This window comes from Aquila chrysaetos, chromosome 5 (assembly GCF_900496995.4).
Source record: "Aquila chrysaetos chrysaetos chromosome 5, bAquChr1.4, whole genome shotgun sequence".
Classification (NCBI taxonomy): Eukaryota; Metazoa; Chordata; class Aves; order Accipitriformes; family Accipitridae; genus Aquila; species Aquila chrysaetos.
In genome coordinates, this window is record NC_044008.1 from 22298891 (window position 1) to 22316223 (window position 17333).

The 17333-nt window shown below is 41.3% G+C and overlaps 2 protein-coding genes across 9 annotated transcripts in view; both read left to right on the forward strand.

The window, feature by feature from the left end:
* The first annotated feature begins 1539 nt into the window (after nucleotides 1-1539).
* On the forward strand, nucleotides 1540-17208 carry LOC115340935 (RNA helicase Mov10l1). The gene is made up of 8 exons (XM_030012958.1): nucleotides 1540-1627; nucleotides 5947-6131; nucleotides 12076-12232; nucleotides 12646-12758; nucleotides 13596-13786; nucleotides 15927-16067; nucleotides 17003-17094; nucleotides 17183-17208. The coding sequence occupies exons 1-8, from the start codon at nucleotides 1540-1542 to the stop codon at nucleotides 17206-17208; spliced, it is 993 nt and encodes a 330-aa protein (XP_029868818.1).
* The window catches only part of LOC115341465 (RNA helicase Mov10l1-like), a 36123-nt gene continuing 35923 nt past the window's right edge, over nucleotides 17134-17333 (forward strand). For all 8 annotated transcript variants that reach the window (XM_030014533.2, XM_030014535.2, XM_030014537.2 and 5 more), the window contains exon 1: nucleotides 17134-17244. In XM_030014533.2, coding sequence (XP_029870393.1) covers nucleotides 17223-17244 — 22 coding nt within the window. In that variant the 5' untranslated portion in view covers nucleotides 17134-17222. The remainder of the gene's footprint in view (nucleotides 17245-17333) is intronic.

Here is a 17333-nt window from a genome sequence, read left to right on the forward strand (position 1 = left end):
CACTGGAACCTGTGTGTAATTACTGGCAACCAGAATTTCTTCTGGTCTAGAAACTGTATAGAACTCTATAAAGGTATTAAACAATCTGCAATGCACTCCTAAGCTGTTTTTTGCCCAATAATGCTGAGGTAACCATACGAGTAGAAAATAAAAGGTTGCCGAAGTCAACTGCTACTCTAGTCTCAGAATCTAATCACAAGACTATGCTGCCTTTCTACAACAGCCATAAAGTAGTTTCCCATAAAATATACACTGCTCTTCCCAACTTCCTGAAACCATCTCCTGTAACAGTCTTATGTGGCAGTTCCCATTGAAATTACTGGGATGCTGAGCTCATCAATTCAAATACCATGCTTTGTGAAACACTATTTATTAAACAAAATGTAAAGGGGGCTTACACAAAATACTTAAAAGTGCATTGCGTGAAGAGAACTGGTAAAAATACCAACTATGGAAATGGTAAGCAACAGTCAATAAAATTTTGTTTCCTCTAGAGCCACAGCACCTCCTACATTGATAAGACAAAAATACATATTTTTTTGGTCAATCAAGTTTACAGTGTTCTAGAGCTTATTCTATCATTTTGAAACTGGCTGCTACTGAGAGCATAGCAATTCAACAATACACCATTAGCACGTACATACTCTCCCACGCACTCCATTTTACCACACTGGACAGACTCCATGTCTGACTTATTCCCGGTGCCACACAAGCGCACCAAATACCCTCAGCCCAGGTGAGATGGCAGCCTACCTGTGGGCTTTGTGTGCTCAGGACTCCTTGCTTACAAAAACCCAGAAAACCTGTCACACACTACAATCACAATTCCAGACAGCATCACCATCACTTTGCTTTAAGCTTTTTGTGGTAACCACACCCCACCACCTTCAATGTCTCCTCAAGCCCTGCCGCCCTGAAACCCTACCGAAGGGGGTCCTCTCACCCTCCTTTCTGCCAACAGTCCCCACCACTCGGCCCTGCCAGGAGAGGGCCCTGTGCCGCCTGTGGCGAGGAGGCGGCGGGCCTGACAACAGCCCGCCCCTCCCCGGCTCCACGGACACCGTCGCCTCCGAGCCGCGGGCAAAGGTGCCTCACAGGGCCGTCTCCTCACAGGGCCGTCTCCTCACGGCGGGGCGAAGGGCTGGAAAGCAGCCCCCTCACGGCGGGGCGGGGGGCGGGAAAGCAGGCCCCTCACGGCGGGGCGGGGGGGCGCGCAACACCCCTCAGAGAAGGCGCGAGGGAAGTAGGCTGCCACCGCTCGACGCCCCATGACGTCACGCTCGAGGCGCGCGGGCTGCGGCGCGGCGCGGCTCCCACAGCGCAGTGCAGGGCGAAGCGGCTGGCTCCAACCCCCGCGCGCGCGCCCGCAGCGGGAAAAGCCGCCTCGGCCCCTAGCACCGCCCCAGGGCACGCGGCGTGCGCTCTTTCACGTGACCAGGAGCCAGCCGCGTGATTGGCCGGCGGCGGCGTGGGGGCTTGAAACGTGGCCGTAGGAAAGGGTGCGGCTGAGTGGAGGTGTTTGCTGTGGGGCGCTCGGGGATGCTCGGCCTCTTTTCTAAGGCGCTCTCCTACTTCTGGAGACGTGCAGGTGACGAGGAAAGAGAAGATGAGAGATGGGCGGCCTCAGGTAGGAGTTCCTGGGCCCGTTCTGGGTTTGCAGGACCTGTGTGCAGCTTCAGAGTCTTGAGAGCGTTGGCGGTCTCGTCCCCCACGTGAGTGTGGCTGAGTGAAGACCTGTTGCCTTAAGAAAGGAAATCAGGAAAAGAAGACAGCTTTTTGACTACAGGGGGTGTCGGAAGGTTCCTAGCAGTACTTTTTTTGCTATGTTTCCTGAGTAGGACAGATTACTGTTGCTACTTAGAGTATGGAGTGACGTGTAAAGGGAGTGTTGTGGTGGTGGATGGTGGATGCTTTGGGCTTTCCCCTGTGATATTGTCTTAATAAATAAACCTTCATCTTTCTTGTGCTGTAGAATGGAAGTGATAGTGTAGCTTTGATGTTTTGAGGCTCCAAAATGGTGTACGTTTAAGATTCCTTTAGTAGCATTACTCAATGTAGTAAAAAGTGCTTTTTTATATTTATGAATACAGAAAACAAAAAAGATTACTTACTGTATTAATAGTCTTGACTGTGAGTGTAGCTAATAATATGCTAGAAATATAAACTAGCATACTTCAGTCCAGCTTTAAGCCTGAAGTTGTACTGCAGTGCTGTTGAGTGAGTGTTTGTGTGATATCTAAGTAGATACTACTTCTAATCCAAAAGACTTGAAACTCCTAGGTCTCCAGAGAAACAGCACCACATCTCATTTCAGAAGTGTATTAACTATAATATTATATAAAGAAATTTGAAGAATTAATTTGTATAGTTTATTTACTTTTCCTGCTTTTTCAGTATAGAAATTTAAATGTGTTGGATTCCCCATGCAAACTATGCTGAGAACTTTCTTTTGCTATGGAAAATCTTGAAAATAGTTGTTGGCCCCAAGCTTTTGCGGAAAGCTGTTTAGCTTGCAGGTATTTTTTTTAATCACAAATTTTTCGAGGTATTTGAATATATATATTTTATATATTCAACTGCTGGATTCTGCACCTGAAATGGGGTAGTACTGGCCTGGCTAAACAGAGAGCTTTGGCTGCAACTCAGGGAAAAAAAAAAAAAGAGAGAGTTTATGACCTTTGGTAGAAGGGGCAGGCAACTCAGGAGGACTACAAGGATGTCGTGAGGTTATGCAGGGAGAAAATTAGAAGGGCCAAAGCCCAACTAGAACTTAATCTGGCTACTGCCGTAAAAGACAATAAAAAATGTTTCTATAAATACATTAGCAACAAAAGGAGGGCTATGGAGAATCTCCATCCTTTATTGGATGCGGGGGGAAACAGTGACAAAGGATGAGGAAAAGGCTGAGGTACTTAATGCTGCCTTTGCCTCAGTCTTTAATAGAAAGACCAGTTGTTCTTGGGGTACCCAGCCCCCTGAGCTGGAAGACAGGGATGGAGAGCAGAATGAAGCCCCCATATCCAAGGGGAAATGGTTAGCGACCTGCTACACCACTTAGACATACCCGAGTCTATGGGGCCAGATGGGATTCACCCAAGGGTACTGAGGGAGCTGGCAGAAGTGCTCACCAAGCCACTTTCAACCATTTATCGGCAGTCCTGGCTAACTGGGGAGGTCCCAGTTCACTGGAGGTTAGCGCTTGTGATGTCCATCTACAAGAAGAGCCAGAAGGCAGATCCGGGGAACTACAGGCCTGTCAGTCTGACCTCGGTGCTGGGGAAGGTTATGGAGCAGATCATCTTGAGTGCCATCACACAGCATGTACAGGACAACCAGGTGATCAGGCCCAGTCAGCATGGGTTTATGAAAGGCAGGTCCTGCTTGACTAACCCAATCTCCTTCTATGACAAGGTGACCTGCTTAGTGGATGAGGGAAAGGCTGTGGATGTTGTTTACCTGGACTTTATTAAAGACTTTGTCACCATTTCCCACAGCATCCTCCTGGAGAAACTGGCTGCTCATGGCTTAGATGGGTGTACACTTTGTGTTTTAGGAAAAAAAAAAAAAAAAAACACAAAAAAAACAAACAAAAAAAACCACCAAACCAGGTTGGATGGCTGGGCCCAAAGAGTGGTGGTGAATAGATGTGGGAACACTTGACTCAGTGACCACCTGTGAAAATAATGATATTATTGCTCTGGTTGGCAGAAAGCCATGGGAACAGTGAGGTTCCCGGCGAAGTAATCATGCTGAAAGAACACGGAACCAAGAATTGTGTAGAGATAAGATAGTTGCTGCTGAGTGGAAAATTTTGGAAAGTTTCTGCCTATGATTGCTGGCTGTTGCATCGGCCACAAGTAGTAGATAAAAGGACTTGTTTTGTTCAATAAAGGGTCTTCGTTTGCAACCAGCTTCGGAGTCTGTTTTCAATTGCAACAAATGGAGGTAAATCCAGTTGGTGGCTGGTCACAAGTGGTGTTCCCCAGGGTTCAGTATTGGGGCTAGTTCTGTTTAAAGTCTTTATCAGTGATCTGGACGAGGGGATGGAGTGCACCCTCAGTAAGTTTGCAGATGACACCAAGTTGGGTGGGAGTGTTGATGTGCTTGAGGGTAGGAAGGCTCCACAGAGGGACCTGGACAAGCTGGATCATTGGACCGAGGCCAATTGTATGAGGTTCAACAAGGCCAAGTGCCTAGTCCTGCACTTGAGTCACAACAACCCCATGTAATGCTACAGGCCTGGGGAAGAGTGGCTGGAAAGCTGCCTGGTGGGAAAGGACCTGGGGGTGTTGGTCAACAGCCGGCTGAATATGAGCCAGCAGTGTGCCCAGGTGGCCAAGAAGGCCAATAGTATCCTGGCTTGTATCAGAAATAGTGTGGCCAGCAGGACTAGGGAAGTGATCATCCCTTTGTGCTCAGCACTGGTGAGGCTGCACCTCAAATACTGTGTTTGGTTGGGGCCCTCACTACAAGAAGGATGTGGAGGTGCCGGAGCATGTCCAAACAAGAGCAACAAAGCTGCTGAAGAGTCTAGAGAACAAGTCCTGTGAGAAGTGGCTGAGGGAACTGGGGTTGTTTAGCCTGGAGAAAAGGAGGCTGAGGGGAGACCTTATTGTTCTTTCCAACTACCTGAAAGGAGCTTATAGTGAGGTGAGTGTCCATCTTTTCTCCCAAGTAACAAGCAATAGGACGAGAGGAAACAGCCTCAAGTTGTACCAGGGGACGTTTAGACTGGATACTAGGAAAAATTTCTTCACTGAAAGGGTTGTCAGGCCTAGGAACAGGCTGCCTAGGGAAGTGGTTGATTTGCCATCCCTGGAGATATTTAAAAGATGTGTAGATGTGGTGCTTAGGGACATGGTTTAGTGGTGGGCTTGGTAGTGTTAGGTTATCAGTTGGACTCGATGATCTTAAAGGTCTTTTCCAACCTAAATGATACTATGATTTTACAGTTATACATACAAATTGGGGGATGAGAGGCTGAAGAGCAGCCATGTGGAAAGAGATCTGGGGGTTTGTGTTGATGGCAAGTTGAATATGAGTCAACAGTGTGCCTGGCAGCAAAAAGGGCCAACCGTGTCCTGCGTGTCAAGCACAGCATAGCTGGCATCAAGCACAGCGTAGCTAGCCGGCCGAGGGAGGTGATTGTCCCACTCTACACCACACTGGTGCGGCCCCACCTTGAGTACTGAGTGCGCTTTTGGGCACCTCAGTATAAGAAGGACATCAGAGTGTGTCCAGAGGAGGGTGACCAAGATGATGGAAGGCCTCGAGGGCAAGACTTACGAGAAGCGGCGGAGGTCACTTGGTTTGTTCAGCTTGGAGAAGAGAAGGCTGAGGGGTGACCTCATGGCAGTCTACAGCTTCCTCACGGGGGGGGCAGCGGAGGGAGAGTGCTGATCTCCTCTCTCTGGTGACCAGCGATAGGACACGAGGAAATGCAATGAAGCTGTGTCAGGGAAGTTCAGGTTGGACATTGGGAAAAGGCTCTTCACTGGGAGGGTGGTCGGTCACTGGAACAAGCTCCCCAGGGAAGGGGTCACAGCACCAAGCCTGTCAGTTCAAGGAGCGCCTGGACAATGCTCTTAGTCCTATGGTTTACTTTTAGGTAGTCCTGCAAGGAGCAGGGAGTTGGACTGTGATCCTTGTGGGTCCCTTCCAACTCAAGATAATCTATGATTTTTCTCATGCAGCTTAAAGAATGTTGTTTTTACAATGTAGTTTGTATTTAACTAGCTTTCTTAGTTGGTTGAAACCATAACTTGGCATAAGACTTCAAGACTGAAATGTGAAACTAATTAGTTGGAACCTGTTGGTATTGTTAGTTGAACAAGAGAATGACTTCTTGATAGAAGGGATGGCACTTTTAGTAGCTTTAATTACCTGTTGCATAGTTCTGTAAACAAGTGATTTGTTTTTATGTCAATGCTTTTCCTCTGGATGCAGGTGATAAAGAATTAAAAACTGTACAAGGAGTAGTGACAAGATTTTGCCATGATTATGGGATGATAGATGACATGATAATCTTCACAAAGGATGCTGTTACAAAAAATATGCCTCTGACTGTTGGACAGGAAGTTACTGCCACTGTTGAAGAGGATAAAACATCAGGTGGCTTGAAGGCCATCAGGGTAAGAGGTGAAGAAAAATAGTAGGCTCACTTTCTCTGTAAATCCCTTGAGACATTCTTTTGGAGGTTACTATAGTTCTAGCCTTCCAAATTCTACAAAATAGTAGAAATTGCCAGCCTTTTACCTAGTGTGTATAAGTTGTTTGGGGTTTTTTATTGTTATTTTATTCTATCTCATTTAAAATGTTGTTCCTTTAATACTGATTCTCTGAATATAGGTCTAGATGTAGTGAGTATGAAACTATTGGTTGATAAAATTGCATCAGAATTTGTTTAATCATACCTAGTTCAAATCTCTGTGTATTAACCTTTCTGAGCTTCAAAGTCAATTTTATGTTATTGTTATATGAATGGAAAAGAAAATAAAAGCAGGGGCTGCTAGTTTACTCTTGTTTGCACAGAAGTGAATTTCAAAACTTCTTGTTAAAAATCAGCAACTAAATGTCATGGAGTTATAAAAATGGAGATTTCAGTACCTTTCTTGCTTAACACTTCATTTGTAAACCTACTTCAAGCTTGACTATACTTTGTCAAAACTTTAAACTACTGTAATTTTTTTAATCTTATAGGCTCAACTCTTGGGTGCCTATGATAATCTACCTGACAAAGACTGACAGCAGTGCAAAAGCAGTTGATAACTGGGTGGTACAGAACCCATCTTCTTGGCTTGTATCTGCTTGGCTTAGCTGCATTACGCTTTAAATACAGCACTAGACTAGTGTACTTCATGTAATAAACTCACCCTGACCAAAAGTCTGAGCCAAAGCTTTAGCTGCTGTACAGAACAAATCACACTTGTGGTGGGTTGACCCTGGCTGGATGCCAGGTGCCCACCAAAGCCACTCTCACTCCCCTCCTCAGCTGGACAGGGGAGAGAAAATATAACAAAAGGCTTGTGGTTAAGATAAAGACAGGGAGAGATCACTTATCAGTTACTGTCACGGCCAAAACAGACTTGACTTGGGGAAATTAGTTTAATTTATTACCAATCAAATCAGAGTAGGATAATGAGAAATAAAACTAAATTTTAAAAACAGTTCCCCCCACCCCTCCCTTCTTCCTAGGCTTAACTTTAATTCTTATTTTCTCTACCTCCTCCCTGCGGCGGCGCAGGGGGAAGGGGTATGGGGGTTGGGGTCAGTTCATCACATGTTGTCTCTGCTGCTCCTTCCTCCTTAGGGGGAGGACTCCTCACTCTTCCCCTGCTCCGGTGTGGGGTCCCTCCCACAAGAGATGGTGCTCTGTGAACCTCTCCAGTGTAAGTCCTTTCCACGGGCAGCAGTTCTTCACAGACTGCTCCAGCATGGGTCCCTTCTACAGGCTGCAATCCTTCAGGCACAGACTGCTCCAGTGTGGGTCTCCTGCAGGGTCACAAGTCCTGCCAGGAAATCTGCTCTAGTGTGGGGTCCTTTCTCCATGGGTCCACATGTCCTGCCAGGAGCCTGTTCCAGTGTGGGCTTCCCACAGGGTCACAGCCTCCTTCAGGCATCCACCTGCTCCGGCGTGGGGTCCTCCCCGGACTGCAGGTGGAGATCTGCTCCACCGTGGACCTCCATGAGCTGCAGGGGGACAGCCTGCCTCACCATGGTCTTCCCCACGGGCTGCAGGGGAATCTCTGCTCCAGCACCTGGGGCACCTCCTCCCCTCCTTCTTCACTGACCTGGGGGTCTGCAGGGCTGCTTCTCTCACATATTCTCACTCCTCTCTCTGGCTGCAGTTGCCGTTGCATGGGGTTTTTCCCCCTTCTTAAATACATTATCCCAGAGGTGCTACCACTGTTGCTGATGGGCTTGGCCTTGTCCAGCGGCAGGTCCGTCTTGAAGCCGGCTGGCATTGGCTCTGTCAGACATGGGGGAAACTTCTAGTAGCTTCTCACAAAAGTCACCCCTGTAGCCCCCCAGCTACCAAAACCTTGCCATGCAAACCCAATACAACAGTGTAAGTAGTTTAAAAGTTAACTTGTGTTATCTAGTAAATGGATGTTTTATAATTAAACATCTTATCAACTCATGCTGTCTATAAAGAATGTAATCGGCAAACATAGTGGCTTCATGGATCATGTTTCAGATAATAGGAAGGTAATGATTAGCCAAAGTATTCTAATGTATCTAGTAATCTTATTAGTAAAGTTCTGATACGCAGGTTTAATAAGTGTGTAAGTTACCAGATTAAAGACTTTGTCATTACTATGTTAAATTAGCAAATGATACATAACTTGTCAAAAGGAGATCAAAATCCTGCATCGATTAGCATATAGAATTTCTGATTCCTCATGCCTTTCTTTTATGCACCATCCTGATTTTGGTACTTCAGAGGCATTTTGGTCAGTTGCCAGCAGTGTCCAGACATAACCAGCTGTCTGTCATATGGAAGTGAGTTTGTACTATTTTGACACATTTGGTAATTCTGTTGGTACCAGGTGGCATATATTAATAGAGTGAATTACAGTTGGTAATGTACTGCACACTTTTCAGAATTAGTCTGTTGACCAGTCCTGAAACTGTTCATACTAATGGTAAGCAGAGACATACCTTTAAAAATACTTTTCATCTGTCACCATGGGGTTACTTCTTATTTATATTTCTCTTCTGTTAGACGTGGCTCTTCTCTTGATGATAAACTTGAGCAGCTGAAGCTCCACTGGATTTTTCTGTGCACTCTTTTGGAAAAGAGCCTCATGGCTTTTAAGTAAGGCCCTGAATATCAGTAGAGGCATTGACACATCTATGGAAAGCAAGGTTGTATGATGTACTCTCTTCCTTGCTCCCTATCCCCCTCAAAATTTGAGGATTTGACCCACATGTTTTAATTTTCCATGTGTCTCAAGGTCAGGCTAACTCCATAAACTACTGAGCACTTGGAAATCCAGGGGGTCATGTACATCTGGAGAGTCCTCTACAATGTATCTGTGATGTGCAGGAGACCTAACTGCCAGTGTCATTGTTGCATAAAACATCTAATTAAAATTACAAAAAGGATGCATATTGTGGAGGCCACATGTTGTATGTACATAAAGCTCACATACACATCTATGACTGGAAGTATACTAAAAATTTTAACACTGCCTGTTGATGATACTTAGATTTTGAAGAGCTGCACTTAAGGCCAGTAGAGTCTCTGTAAAGAATGACCATATACCAGGCTGGTTTGTGAGTGTTCACTTGAGCAGTTTAGTACAATACGGTTCCAATCACTGTAATGGTCTAACTTTGAGTATGACTGTGTGGATGAAGGATAAGTGGAGGTTGGTCTTTAATGTGAGAAAGGGTTGCCTCCTGTAAAACACGTTAGTACAGGTGTTAGTCTGGAAGGTTACTTTATTATATTTCTCGCCTTTTTTGTGTTGAATTTAAAAGTCTCCCTAGGATTCAAAGCTCTAACTTCATCAGCCACTATAGCTGTTAATCTTAGGGAAAGATCTTTATCTAATTAACATATAAATAGGAAACCAATGCAAAGATGCTGAATGCCTGCTGGAAGCCTTTACTGTAATCATTATTTGTCAATAATAAATATGCTTTTCATCTGAACATGATAATAGTCCATGAGATGTATGCCAGGCTAAGGGGGAAGACAAGTTTTCTTGCCAAAGTAATGAATTGAACATGATAAACTCCTCCCTAGAGGCTGGACGTAAGCTTAAAATAAATGCATACCTATGAGAACTTTTTTCCTCTAATGGTTGAATTCGCAGTAACTGTACTGTGTCTGATAAAATGAAGTTGACTAGAAATGTGACTTCTCAAGCAGGAGTAGTAGACAGAAGATAAAGACACCAGAAGACTAACTTGATTTGCATTTTACTCTGTGTAATGTGTGGAGGTTTAGATGCACTTTTCTGTATTCTTGAATTCTGTAGACTACTGAGGAAATGCAGTAGAGTTACTTGTTTAGACTTTTTTGAAGCTCTGTTGCTGATGTAGTAATAACTAACGATCTCATGAAAACTATTTCTGAGATGTTGGCAGTTAACAATCAGTTGGGTGTTTTGTTTTTTTTTAATCTGGGTTTGTTAGGCATCTGTTTTTTAATACTTTATTTCAGGAAGATTTAAAAGGTTGCATGCTTCCATTTTTCTCTGTTTTGTCCTTCCTTTGACTCAAAATAGCAACAAGAACAATTTCTGAAGGCTAAAGTAAGAAAGATGCTTCATACTAAAGATTAGAACTACACAAGAGAGCAACACTAAATTGTAAAATGAACTCCAATTAGATACAAAATTTTGAGGGGAGTTTTTCTTAGCAAATCCATTTCATTTTGAAACCAATGCAGTTTCATTGATTAAATAAAACTGAGGAAAGAATTTTAGCGGGGAAGAGAGTTTTATTGTATGATCTAAAATGAAACATAAAAGGAAAGTGAAAGAGAAGTCTCATTTCTAAAATATTACCAGCTCTAGTGCTATCAAAAAACCTAGTGTCTTACCAGGTAACTAGTAAGATAACTTTATGTCTTTTTATTTTCTTTAAGTGGAATGACTTTCCTATGTGAAAACTAAGTATTGTAAGTCCAGCAAGCAATATCAGTGCTTGCTGGTAAAATAGTACTCACACACACAGTCAAAAAATAAATTACTTTAAATCTTCATTCTCCTTCCTTGTTTTCCTTCTGACTGACAGCTTTCACAATACTGTTGAAATATTGTCATCACTCCAAAATACATAAATCTGGTAACTGAAAACTACATAAGGATTTCCAAAAAAAACTAGGATATTTTATCAATTGGGGCATGTTTTGCTGTATGTGCTAGGTAATGGCCAGTGTATTCTGTAAGTTTTCTGAAATAAACAGATTTAGACTTGTAATTAGTCTAGTCTAGACTAGTACACCTGTTGTTGGGGTTACATTTCACTTGTGGAAACAGCACAGTGTTGTTTAAAGTGAACAGTACACTGTTCTGGTCACTGCAATGGAGTGTGCTGGGATAATATCACCAGTCCTGCTGTTAGCTCTGCAATGGGTATATATGCCACCACAGCAGGTACATAGAACATGTCCTTGTCCTAGCCAAGGATGAGTCTGCCTGCATAAACACTATGTAAATTTTCAGCAAGTACTTTCATGTGGAATTTTTTTGCCAGTTCCTTTGCTAAGCAAGTCTCCATTGTAAAAGGAGCCGACTCACGGGCTAGTCCAAGTAGCTTCCCTCACCAGTTTTTATTTTGGGACCTCAGCATCTGGAATAGGATCCCTGTGATCAAGACAAAGCAGTTAACGTTTGAACTGTTTCTTCTTGCTTTATAATGTAAGTGTTCTTTGTGAAAATTGTGCCTCCAAGGAAGAGAACTCACAGTTCTAGGAATTCTAGTAATTAAGAGCAGTGATGCTATATCCTTGCCCCGAAATAGCTGGGCGGAAAAAATGGTTTGTATACCTCGATAGTTTGTAGCTTGTGTTCTGCAGAGGGCTGTTTAAGTAGGCAAACTTACATTTGAGATGGTGATACGGAGAGTCTGTAAGAAGCAGCTCTTTAGAGGTTTTTTTTTTTTTTATTCGGGTTATTAAAGAGCAACTGAGGGGCAGTCTGAAATACATAGTGTTTATAAATAGCATCTTGAAAACTTTTTTTTTTCTTTCTGAACTAGTGATGTTCTAGTTCCACTTGTGTACAATCAGATTGCTGGGGGGGGGCAAAGTCCTCTTGTCAATATGAAGAAAATTCTTAAGTAAACCTAAAGCAAGGGAAGCATGAGAAAGATTTGACAAATCAACATGTAATTATAGTAGTTGTCAGTGTTGCAGCATACAGCAGACTTCTAAGAAAAGTTACTTACTGTTTACTATTCATGTTTTTGTGTACAGAAATTAAGAGCTACAGTGAGTATAGAATAAGGAGCTTGACTTCCATAAGCAGTTGAAATTCTGATATTTGTCGTAGGAATGTATGTTTAACATACAATTCTAAGTATCAGCTGTTTGAATGTTGGGGTTTTTTGTATTAATAGGTGGATGCAGCCCAGAATACGTGGGGAGAGTCCAATCCTACTTGTGATGCTTCTGAACTAAATATGAAAATATTAATTGGCAATATTACCTCTCTCTCTAAGGATGGTGGCTATATTAATCAGAATACTTTTTTTGCAATGGAAGACGTCTGTGAAGGTGTGTTGGGGCTTTCTTGTTTGCTCTTCCTTAATTATTTTTTTTATATGTACAATAGAAATATCTTCTGGTAAACTTGCAGTCCACATCCCAAGAAAGTTCTCATAGAGTCTATGTAGTGAAACAAATACAGGGATTTGGGTGAAGAAAGCTACCTGTTCATTCTCACTGAGCATAACTTGCAAACGGTCATGTAAGCCTAAGTTACATGTAAGCAAGTGTATTTTTCCACTAGCATCTCTTATGTAGTTTGTCATAACCTACTGGGGAAGAACTGCGAAGAGACCTTTGAACTCAGTGGGTCTAAATACTGCATTGTTCTGGCTGGTCATTTTATTTAACTTAAACTGGTTGTGTATGGGAGTAATGTAAATGTCATCAGTAGCAATTGAAAAATGTTCTGTTTTGCATAGGTTTCAAACCTTGTGAAGGTGACTGGGTGCAAGCGAAATATTTTATTAACCCAACAACATGGAACAGTGAAGCAGTTGCTGTAAAGCCTTTGAGATATAAGCAAATAGATAAGGTAAATGTTTTGCACATTGGTTTTGGCAAGAGGAATCTTGTGTGCACTGGGCTTTCGAAGATGGTTTTAAGTTGCTAATATTGGTAGATCTTCTGTAACACCTCTTTATTTAAAAGATAAAACATATCAACTCATCCATTTATAGGATTATTTCTAAAATAACAAAGCTTTTTGAAAAAGCATACACATTTTGGTTAGAACAGGAAGAGTAACTTATTTACTGGCTACCAACTGTTGATTTGGATGCTTACTGTTTTAGTTACATTGGTTGTAATGAGGATGTGTGGATTTTCAAACTTTTTTTTAAGTAATGACTGTGAAATTTATCATGTTTACTTTACTTTAGCCAAGTATTTTGGCTTAAAAACAACCGTTGTCCCTTTTTTATTTTAATGAAAATATTTGTTCCCTCTAGGAATACATATATTAGGTTTATTGTATTTGACTTAACTGTAATATATTGAATAATATTTGCATGTCGAGCACATGAAAAAAAATTTCTCTTGCGACTGCTAGTACTGAAGTATAAATTAGATAAGTTGGTAAGTTGCAAGACAGATACCATGATTAAGTCAAATGTACATGTTGTAGTATGCGCTTAAGTGGAACCTAATGCTTACCTGAAGTATTTGTGTTTCTTTACACTTTTAAATCTAAAGACAAGCACGGTGATTCTAGGTTAGGGCTGTACGTTCATCTCCTATGAATAACTGAAACTTCAGAATGCAGCTCTATTAATGCTAGGATGACTGTTGTAGGAAAAAACTATGCAGTGGTAGTATGCCTATTAGCTTAAGCAGATAATACCAAGTAACACTGAATAACAAACTGTTACAGGTTCGCATTTCCAGCATCTGTGGAAGAAGTGGTACAGTAGATGACAGTATATTTTTCACTTTGGATTCACTGAGACTTCCTGATGGCTATTCACCTTGTAAACATGATCTAGTGAACACGATTGTGGTGGAGAGTAATCAGTCGTGTTATATTTGGAGAGCTCTCTGCTTGGTGCCAGTCAGCCAGGATGGGTAATATTCATTCTTTAATTCTCTTTCCACTTAATAAAAACTACAGATGAATTGTAATTACACAGCTTAAATTCGTTGCATCTGTTAAGCAAGAAATACTGTGAATTCTTCACTAGTTGACTAGAAGGCGTGATAGATCATTGGGAAGATCAGTGTGGTATGTTTTGGCCCTTGCTTTTTCTTCCTTTCCAGAAGGTGGAGACATCTGTGGTTACTGGAGGAGCAAAACTAGTAGCAGCTGAGCTCAGGGATATTGCTAGGCAAGGAAGGAATTTTGCATGGTTATGTTAGAAAAATGCCAAGCTCATGCTCTGACTTTGTGTTTCCTTTCATCTGTGTTCTTCTAGTGAGGACTTTACTGTTTGAAAACCATTCTCAGCAAAACTGATGTAAAATGGATGTTTCTTTAATCCATTTTGCTTAAGTTCTAGTGATTCTTCAGATATCTGTCCTAAAATAATAGTTCCATGATCTCAATAATAGACATTCAGTAGGCTTGCAAATATCAAACTGGGAGGTTCTGCAGGAATTTTAGATGGCATATGTGATGTGAGGAGGATCTGGACAGATTGCAGAAAAGGCTGGAAAAAGTAGATGATATTCAGTATGGAGAAGGAGCAAAATTTTGTGAAATAATCCACTACACAAATATAGAATGGGCAACAACTAGTCAGTAGCAATTCTGCAGGAAAGATCTGGAGTTTGACTTGTGAGTTCAAGTGTCTGTCCTGTGAAAAACACAAATACTGCTCAAATGTATATAAATAGGGCTATTACCTGTAAAATCTGTCACTTTCAATGCTAACAAGGCCTTGGTAGGATTACCAAGCCTGATTCTGCAGGCCAAAAATAAGCTATCAACCAACTGGAAAGTCCACAGGAGAGCAAAAAGGACATTCAGATACCTCTCAAACATAGCCTTTGGGAGAACTTGCCTTGTTTGATCTCTAGGAAATATAGCTAAGGGCGGTACATATGTCCTCAAAGGAACTACAAGGAATGGAATAAGATGTTTGTTTTCACTGGAGATAAAGGATATAATAGATTTAAATTGTACCTAGATGGAGCTTGAGGTGTTTACATCACTCTGCACAACAGTACAATTTGTTCATTTATTTTTTCAGTTGGACCTGTTTTTAATGATGGATTTTATATGGAAAATTATTACTAAAGTAATGTTACAAAAGTAGACCTTAGGGTTGATCTCTCAGTTTTAGTGTATTTCTTACCATATCAAAAAATTGAGGCAGCCTGAGCTGCAATGGGAGACATCTAGTGGGCTTTGCTAGTAAATTCATGTAGCTAATAAAGAACAGCTGCAGTAATTTTCCACTTTATTGTATTAGATAACTAAGGAATACTTAGGGTATGTAAATATTGGTGAGATTGTTAAAATATTTCCAAGTTATTTTAGTGCCAGTTTATCTAACTGAATAGTTTCTTAATTGTACAACAGAAACTTTTTTTTTAATGGTTTCTACAGGTAGCTGAGACTGAGAGGTTAGTTACGGTCACTGTCTCAGGAAAGAGCATGTGACTTGTGTTTCATAGGCATTTTTCATCAGTAGTATGTGTGATAGTTTTTAAGAGTGCTTTTTGGTTTTCAGCTTTTTTCAATTTCTTCTTCAGTCTGTTGCTTTCAGATTGTAGTAGTAAGCAGAAGACATAAATAAGTGCTTGGGGTACATGTAGAAACACTTCCAGTCTAGTCATTTTACCTCTTCAGCTCCAGTGCTAATCAGGACTCTTGCTAAGGAGCTGCTCTTTGTTGTGACTTGGTTCAGCTCCCAAACAGATCCATAACAGCTTCAGCCACAATTTGATTCAGTTCTTCAGCAAAGAGTAGCTAGCTTCTTAATCACTTTAGCCTTGTATCCAAGGTTTTGTGCTGGTTTATTGTGCTGCTGACAAAAGGCTTGTTGTTTTTAATTACCTTTACCAATCTAAGCAGCAAATCTCATTGTCCTGGAAGTATAAATAGCAGAGAAAAAGTGAACCCTCTCACCCTCACCTGCTTCTTCCTAAATACTGTGACTATGCTTTGGTATAGTGATTCTTAAACTTGTGCTGAATCAAAGATATTTGCTGAGTCTATTTGTGTTTCAAAATCACTAGCTAAAATTAAAAATTATTTTTACAGACAATCTCACTCTAATGGAGTCAGTCTGGATGAGCCTTATGAAAACTTAATGAGAGACAAAGGAGGGTTGGAAGTATCAAGAATGACTAATTTTGGAACTCTGAAGCAGGGGGAATCTAAAAGAATGATCATTTGGATAGAGTAAGCCTTTCTGATTTTCTAAGCTTTCTTCTTTCCATCATTCTCTAGTCTGTAAACCTGTCTTTCATACAGAAGCCTCTCATAGTTGAGTCTTGTGGTTCATGGTCTTCAAGTGACGCCCAAATACTATGGAATTAAAGAGAATTTCATATTGAATTAGGTGTCTTCAGGATAGTCTTTTTATTGAGCACCTATCTTGCAGATAGTGCTTTGAGACTCCCCAGTCCTATGTGTCTTTTCAATCCTAATAAAATCCTTTCGAGAATGAGGATTAAAGTAAATGTTTTTACTTGTAAGTGTATTTAATTTAAAATGCAGGTGTGCTATTCTCAAAATCTTAGAACAAGAGGACTGTTGCATACTCATGTATTAAAAGCAGACCAGATTTTTTTTTCCTAAGTGTTTTTTGGTGGTGTTTTTTTGTGGTGTTGGTTTTTTTGGGGGGGTAGGTTTTTTGTTTTGTTGGGGGGGGGGGGTAACTTGGATGCTGAAGAATGATGTTGGTGTATCCTTGAGGGATTTTTTTTTGTTTTGGTGGTTTTCTCTTGGGTTTTGTTGGGTTTTTTTTCACATCTGGGCATACAGGCTCAAATGAAGTCACACCTGAATACCCTCTATTTGTAACTACATATCCTAAGAGTTAGTTACACAGTGATAAATTTTAAGTTACCATAGTTTTTTGTTTTTTTTTTACACACGGTATTTCTGTATGCTTCATATGGTAGTTGATATGACCTAGAAATATTAACATTTAGGAGAGGTTCTAGTTCTCATGAGTTAGAAGCAGCAGTGCAATTTCTTCCTGATTAGCAGTTATGAAATAATAGTGAACTAAGCTGCTACAGACAGTTGTATTTGACTTCAGGTAGAATTAAGCTTCCCAAGAACATAAACTATGCATTTAATTATGTAATTAATTATATAACTACTTCTAGGAATAAAGGGAGTGTACCACAGTCCTTAATCAGCTGCAGCTTAGCTGGATGGGTGAAAGACAAGCAATTCAGTCTTCAGAGTCCTCAAAAATGTGAGAATAGTCCAGAAGCATATCTGTCATCTTTTCCAATAAATCAAGAAAACCTCTCAAAAGCTGGGATTAATTCATATAACGACAGTGGAGGAACAACATATGAGTCATTGAATAATACATCCATTATGAAGAATGGAGTCATTCCAGGTACAGTGAAATGTTAACATTTGAATGCTGAGTGTTAATTCCTTAGAAGACCTGTAGGGTTGCTTGAGAAGACTTGCCTGTGCTAGCCA